The sequence below is a fragment of the Penaeus vannamei genome, chromosome 18, assembly GCF_042767895.1.
Source record: "Penaeus vannamei isolate JL-2024 chromosome 18, ASM4276789v1, whole genome shotgun sequence".
In the NCBI taxonomy this organism is placed as follows: Eukaryota; Metazoa; Arthropoda; class Malacostraca; order Decapoda; family Penaeidae; genus Penaeus; species Penaeus vannamei.
The window spans coordinates 35,901,760-35,909,259 of NC_091566.1; the positions used below are offsets into that span (position 1 = coordinate 35,901,760).

General features: G+C 43.0%; 1 protein-coding gene across 2 annotated transcripts in view; it reads left to right on the forward strand.

Annotated features, from left to right (window-relative positions):
* crb (cell polarity complex component crumbs) overlaps window positions 1-7,500 on the forward strand; it is a 124,168-nt gene that overhangs the window by 94,550 nt on the left and 22,118 nt on the right. Inside the window, exons 1-5 of one of the 2 annotated variants that reach the window (XM_070133249.1) lie at window positions 4,522-4,698; window positions 6,211-6,416; window positions 6,668-6,883; window positions 7,030-7,172; window positions 7,476-7,500. The exon at window positions 7,476-7,500 is cut by the window's right edge and continues 217 nt beyond it. In XM_070133249.1, coding sequence (XP_069989350.1) covers window positions 4,650-4,698; window positions 6,211-6,416; window positions 6,668-6,883; window positions 7,030-7,172; window positions 7,476-7,500 — 639 coding nt within the window. In that variant the 5' untranslated portion in view covers window positions 4,522-4,649. Of the gene's footprint in view, window positions 1-4,521; window positions 4,699-6,210; window positions 6,417-6,667; window positions 6,884-7,029; window positions 7,173-7,475 lie in introns of those variants that run through there. The other variant, XM_070133250.1, reaches the window with a different exon arrangement.

The following is a 7,500-nucleotide window of genomic DNA, read 5'->3' on the forward strand; positions in this document are numbered from 1 at the left end:
CCCCTCCCCTTTCCCCCTCCCGGACCCCTGTCCCGTGATGGGCGAGGTCACCGAGGGTCAAGGTACGGAGGCGCTGTTTACCAACCCCGCTATAAGGCCTCCCGTTTGTGTTTGCCTTTGGAGGGCCGCCGCCGTTCCCTCGCCTCTCGAGTAACGCGAGTCGGGCGGCGATATTTAGAAAGGGGGCGTGTGCGTGTGCGAGGCCCCCGCCAGTGACACGGGACAGAGCTGCTATCGGGATGGAGCGAGACGCGAACTAGGGGAAGGGGAGGGGAGGGGAGAGGGGACGGGAGGGGCGATATGAGAGAAGGGGAGGGGGACGAGGGAGGGAGGGGAGGGAGTGAGACTGGATAGGAAGAGGATGAGGGAAGGGGAGAGGGGTCGGAGGGTAGGGAGAGAGGGAGGGAGGGACCCGACACAAACCAGAGCACAACCGGCCCACCGCTGTCTCCTCGGGTTCCCGCGCTCTGACTCACCGCTCGGACTCACCTTCCCTTAACCAGCCGGAGTGTTCAGCGCGCGACTCGATCCGATTTCGTGGGCATCATGTTTTTTTTTTCTCTCTCTAATTCTCATTTTCTCCCGATTTGAATTTGGAAATTAACAGGGAAACGTTATCCAGTAAAGATCGTACTACAGATGCTGAAATAGTCATAAAGGTCGGCTTGGTGAATGGACACGCCGTCGCCGTCCCGCAAACCCCCTTGTACAGATTGCGCAAAGCTTTGATTGCGCGTCAAGTCCCTCCTTCCTTCCCTTCTCTTCCCTTCTCGTGCACACCGATCACCTCCCTCTCCCCTTCCTATTGTCTCCTCTTACCTCCTCTGTCCTTCTCTTCCACCTTTCATCTTCCCACCCTCCTTGGATGCATGTCCAGCAGCCTCTTCCTCTTCTCCTATGCACGTTCAGTAGCCTCTTCCTCCCACTCGATTCCCCTCCCCTCCCTCTCACTCTCCTCTCCCATTCCTCCCTTTCACCCCCCCCTCTACCTCCTCTTCCCTCCCATGGATCCCTCCTTCCTCACCATTTTTATACATATCCATCAGCCCCCCCTCTCTTTTCCCCTCCTGTCCCCTTCCTTCCCTCCTATCCCCTTCCTTCCCTCTTATCCCCTTCCTTCCCTCTTATCCCCTTCCTTCCCTCCTATCCCCTTCCTTCCCTCCTATCCCCTTCCTTCCCTCCTATCCCCTTCCAACCCTCCTATCCCCTTCCTTCCCTCCTATCCCCTTCCTTCCCTCCTATCCCCTTCCTTCCCTCCTATCCCCTTCCTTCCCTCCTATCCCCTTCCTTCCCTCCTATCCCCTTCCTTCCCTCCTATCCCCTTCCCTCCCCTACCGTTCAAACTCGACCTCGCTCCCTGTCTAAGAAATATTTAGCTTATCTCGGCAACAGCGGTTAGGTTATCGGGCTTGGGGTCAGCGTGGCGTGGGGGGCGGGGGAGAGGGCGGGCGGGAGGGAGGGAGGGAGGGAGAAGGGGAGGGAGAGGCAAAAAGGGAGGGGGAGGGGTAGAGAGGGGGAGAGAGAAAGAGAGAGAGAGAAACAGAAAGAGAGAGAGAGAAACAGAAAGAGAGAGAGAGAAACAGGAAGAGAGAGAGAGAAACAGAAAGAGAGAAACTGAGAGAGAGAAACTGAGAGAGAGAAACTGAGAGAGAGAAACTGAGAGAGAGAAACTGAGAGAGAGAAACTGAGAGAGAGAAACTGAGAGAGAGAGAAACTGAGAGAGAGAAACTGAGAGAGAGAAACTGAGAGAGAGAAACTGAGAGAGAGAAACTGAGAGAGAGAAACTGAGAGAGAGAAACTGAGAGAGAGAAACTGAGAGAGAGAGAGAGAGAGAGAAACTGAGAGAGAGAGAGAGAGAGAAACAGAGAGAGAGAAACAGAGAGAGAGAAACAGAAAGAGAGAAACAGAAAGAGAGAAACAGAAAGAGAGAAACAGAAAGAGAGAAACACAGAGAGAGAAACAGAAAGAGAGAAACAGAAAGAGAGAAACAGAAAGAGAGAAACAGAAAGAGAGAAACAGAAAGAGAGTAACAGAAACAGAGAGAGAGAGAGAGAGAGAGAGAGAGAGAGAGACAGAGAGAAGGAAACGGAAAAGGGAAAGAGGAAGAGACAGAGAGAGAGAGAGAGAGGCTGGTAATCCCACTTGGCTGAAAGGAACTCCTGTCTTTGCTGGAGGCTGGAGAAGGCTTGAGGGGGGGGGGGCTGTTTCGGAAATTCTTGTCTCGTCTTCTGAGCTTCATTCAGTAGATCGGGCATAGGCGAAGAATTTATGTTGTTTATTTTACTATTGTTATTATTGTCAATTATTGTTATTAATATTGATATTATTATTATTATTATTATTATTATAATTATTATTATTATTATTATTATTATTATTATTATTATTATCATTATTGTTATGATCATCATTGATATTGTTGTTGTTATTGTTAAAATCAGTATTAGTACTACTACTAATAATGATAACATTATTACTATTATTGTTGTCGTTGTTGATGATTATTTGCATTAACAGTTATGGTTATTATTACTGATCTGATTGTACCATAAAACAAATAACCATCGTTATTGATTACACTATGCTGATATCATTGCTATTATTTTAATGTTGACCTGATAGTACCACTGTCGTTTTGATTACCACAGCGGCCTCAATTGACACCGTATTACTACTCCAGCCTCTAAATATTGACATTATCATGTTTCCTAATGGCACTTTATTACTGCTGTTATGGTCAGTAGTTTATAATCATATGGGAATCTCAAGTCGCTGTTGTTTGAATGTGTGATTTTCTGTCTTGTTTATTTACGTTCCCTTCTGTTTTCTTCGCTGCTACGATAGAGCTTAGTTGCTTAAGTAAGAATTGCGAATATCATTGGTGGTGCGGAGTGAACAGATACATTCGTAAACAGACAAGCGAATGGATATATAAACAGATGAACGAGCAAATAGATGTCCATAAACAGTCAAATAGATAAACACAAGAATTGATATGAAAATAAACAAACGAATCAATTTGTAAAATAAACAAAATGCGAATTGTTGAATAAACAAATAAGTTGATAAGGAAAGTAATAGATAAAGAAACAAACTCTCCACTCGGAACGTACCTCCAAGCAACGAGGAGAGAGAAAAAAAATATGAAAATAAAAATGGCGGGAGTCTGTTCCCGCGATATCTGTCAACATGGCGTTAAAGTCACCGGCAGGGCGGCGGTGTAGGAGCTTAATCACATTATTAAAGTGGCTTTTCAGTCTCTTAATACGACATTTGAATAATTATGATTTGCGTTAACGTCGGCCTGGTGGTTGAGATTAGAGCGCTTCTTATCATCACAAATGGAGGCGGTGTGTGTGTGCGTGTTTTGTTGCGAGTGTTCTCCTCCATTAGCGATGTCGGGGAATTTTTTTATAATTTTTTTTGTGGGTGGTTTTCGTTAAATGTCGCTGGGTCTTGGGTATCGATTGGAAAGTGATATAAATTAAGTTCGTTTTTTTCCAATATCGGTCGTTGGAGTTTAAACAAATTGTCAAATGAACGATAGGAAGGAAAAGAAAAAAGAAAGGAAGAAAGGGAGTGATCGTCATCAGCCTTGAAGGAATAAACCGTTAAAGCTTTTATTTTTCTTACCTGTGCCTTGCGAAGCGAAAAGAATGAAATAATATAAGCTGTTCGAGGACGTTTTGTATTATTGGTCGTTTTTTTTTATTAAATCCTTTTTCATATATTTCACGATGGGTATTATTTTTTTTACTTGTACAAAAAAAGCATGGTCGAAATTTTGAATCATCGTTATTATTGTTATTGTTATTATTATTGTTGCTGTTGTTGTTATTACTAATTATCAATCCTCCCCCATCCTCCTCATCGTCGTCGTCATTATTAATATTATCATCATCATCATGACCAGTATCAATATTATCATGGCGATTGTTATTTTCTGGGGGAGAGCGAGGACAGGAAATGACTCACGGATGTTAGCCGGGGATTTTCCAATTACGGATTCCCATCTCGGCGACAGGACGTCCGGTTGGCTGCGAAAAAGACTCGAACGGGCATCCATAGCTTCCTGATAACCTTTTTTTCTTATCTCGAAGGCCTATTTTTATTGTTTTTACTTATTTGATTATTTATTGACTTTGTTATCTTGGGATTTTGTTTATTTCTCTTCGTGGCGTCTTTTTGGTTTGATGTTGTGAGGAAGGGTAGGGTTCTTAAATCTGTTGTATTTGTTTATTTATTTATTTATTCATTCATCTATTTATTTATTTTTTATTGGTTTCGGTATCCGGAAGTAACCAACTTTACCCTCGTCGGAGAATCATTACGTTATATATATATTTTTAATTAGATATCAAATCCATCCCTCTCAGACGTTTATATATATATATATATATATATATATATATATATATATATATATATATATATATATATATATATATATATATATATATGAAGTATCTGACCATCCCTCGCATACATTTACGCAGGATTTATATACATGACACTTTTCTATACGTGTCCGAAAGTGTTAGCGCAGTGCCATAGCGATTGAGAGTTTACGAAAGACATACCCGTCCTCCCCACGCCCACGCCCACACCCGGCCCCCCTCTCTGCATAAGGCACCTCCCTGGACATCCTGATGGGGTTGAAGGGTGACGTGAAACTGGTCTCGTTCTACGCAACGCTCGGTACGTAGTCGTGGTTGTTGTTGTTGTTGTTGTTGCTGTGGTGGTTGTGTCTCGTCTTTATTTGTTGTGGTTCTTATTCTGTTTTGTGATTGCGGGGTTATTTGTTGTTGTTTGGTATTGTTGTTGTTGTTGTTGTTATAATTGCTGCTTTTTCTTCATTTTCTTTTCTTGGCGTTATTGGTATTGTTATTACTAATTTATTGTTACTGTTGTTTCTTGTTATTATAGATGTCTTTATCATCATTCTTCTAATTATTGTTTTTACTATTATTGTTACTGGTATTATTAGTATCATAACTAATCATTGTGTGTACGTGCATATTTTCCCGCGCGAGTGCGTGTGTGCATGCGTGCGTGCTTGCATGTGTGTGTGTGTGTGTGTGTGTGTGCGTGCGTGCGTGCTTGCATGTGTGTGTGTGTGCGTGCGTGCGTGCGTGCGTGTGTGTGTGTGTGTGTGTGTGTGTGTGTGTGTGTGTGTGTGTGTGTGTGTGTGTGTGTGTGTGTGTGTGTGTGTGTGTGTGTGTGCGTGTGTGTGTGTGTTCATGCCTGTACGTGTGCATGTGAAGTTGAACATCTCATCCTCACTTTCCCTGGAGTACGACACCGTTCCCATGCGCGGCTGCCCCGAGGCGGCAACGGAACCCTTATCTCGACGATGAAACGCACTTCGATCTGGCCCTTTGGAAAGCTGATACCATATCTTTCTGAAGCATGGTAATCACTGTGCCATGGAAATGATTAAATAACTAGTATTATGTCACTAAGTTTTATTATAAGATGCACAAGACACTTTGCTTTTACTGTCTTATGATAAATTAAGACAAGTTAGGGGGAAAAAAAGCTCCCAGACCGTTGCTTGTCTGGCAGGCACTAACGGACAGCGAATGAGCGTGGGCAAGTGTGCGGTGGACGGCTGTATAAATGAATAGATAATTGTTCACCGTTCATGACTCGCAGCACACATGCCCGCTAGACACCTGTTCACTCGAGAATTAGTACGGCACACACGACTTCCATTCATTTGTCTGTGACTTCTGGTCGATCACACACCCTAGTAGTTGATTGACGCTTCACAGGCCCAGCTTATATGACTTGTAAGGGAAGATGCGGTTGGTTTTGTCGTTGCTATAATATCTTTTCTGGCGAAGCTCCAGAGACAGTTCATCGCCCGAAATTTTACCTGTTCTTGAGAAATTTCGCTGAGCGCGGCTCGTTCCGTTACAAAGCGTGTGAATTTGCGTCGACAATTTTTGTTCGAATCACTGATTATTCATGACGAGATGTGTGTGACCGTAATAATATTGGTGGCATATAATATAAATTGCTTTTAAGTCCAGACATCCTTTTCTCTTCTTGTTTTCGTTTATTGAAGTCCATCTATTGCACGGGCCCCGCCGTAGCTTAGCTTTCTCTGTAAAGCCGGGTAAATACATTATTTTAGGGCTGCTTGGGCTAGATAATGCAGTCTACCATGGTAAAGGACGTTCCGTTAATCTCTTTCTCCCCCAACAGGCGCGTGCCTTATGTTGCTAGCGGGGCAGCTCCGTAGCGGCGCCACACAGAACAGCAACGATGACGACCCTACTGTGATCTCGGCCCCCGACGGCCAGGACGCCCCCTCCCTGGTCATCACGGACGGCGCAGCAGCAGAGGGTGAGCCTCCAGACGCCTCTCCCCCGAGCCACGAGGGGACCCAGGTCGAGGACCCCAGCTATGAGGTTTGTTTTTGACTCTTTATTTGACGCCAGTTTAGTGTGTCATTTCCGGGTTTTCGTATTTTTTTTTGAAGTAGGTTTTACTTATTACCTTTGGCCAGATCTTGACTTTTTATTTGATTTGAGACACCTAACTAGCACATGTTACTTTGTATAAATTTGAAGCTTTGAGTACCTTCCACTAAAAGTAGCATACAGGCTCTTCTGCACAGTATAGAAAAAATACGAAGTAATTGTATTATATTAATTTCCAGGTTTGGGGCACGCCAGGTTCCAGTTCTGCTGACAATGATACCCAAGGTTTTGCTAATTTGATTGACGAAGCAGATGCTGGATTTAATGTGGGTGATGGACAGCGAGAAGGCCATTTTACAGGAGCATCTCGTGTTGTTATCCCTGTCCCACTTGACCTCAGAGGCTACACCTCCATGAGCTTCCGAACATGTCGTTATGGAGCATTATTATCACAAGTAAGAGGTCCACTTTTTTCTTTCAGGAATATGTTGATCAATTTTTTGGAAGTTGGTAAATTATTTATGGTTGTAGTTAATTGACTTATAAAATATGGATGTCATTTAGAGTACAAATTATTAATTAGATATTTTTTTGTTTAAAGGAGGGTTCAAGTGGAGACACCCTACTATTAGAATTAAATGCAGAGGGTAGCTTGGTACTCACCTTGACACGCCATGGACAACCCTACGTTACTACACTTGGTAGAAGACTTAACAACAATGTCTGGCACAGGGTCTACCTCAGGTAATTTTTTCACCAAAAATTTGATAATGATAATATCAAGTTCAGTACTTTTGTCTGTGAATGCAACAGAAGTCAAGTAATATTTGAAATTGTTTTGATAATGAGAGTATAACTTTTGCCATGGTTATTCACTTGAAAAAGTAATACCTGCTTTATTAGGATTGGTACAATTTTCATTTTGATATAATAAAAAAATGTAATGATAAGTTTTCATGAATCATTTTCAGTGCTAAAGTTTTCTGCAGTCTTGAAAATAATCAGGTGTAGATATGTATAATTAATGTTTTAATCTTGTCCCCATAGGTTTGAGCTGGGTGTCCTCCGATTA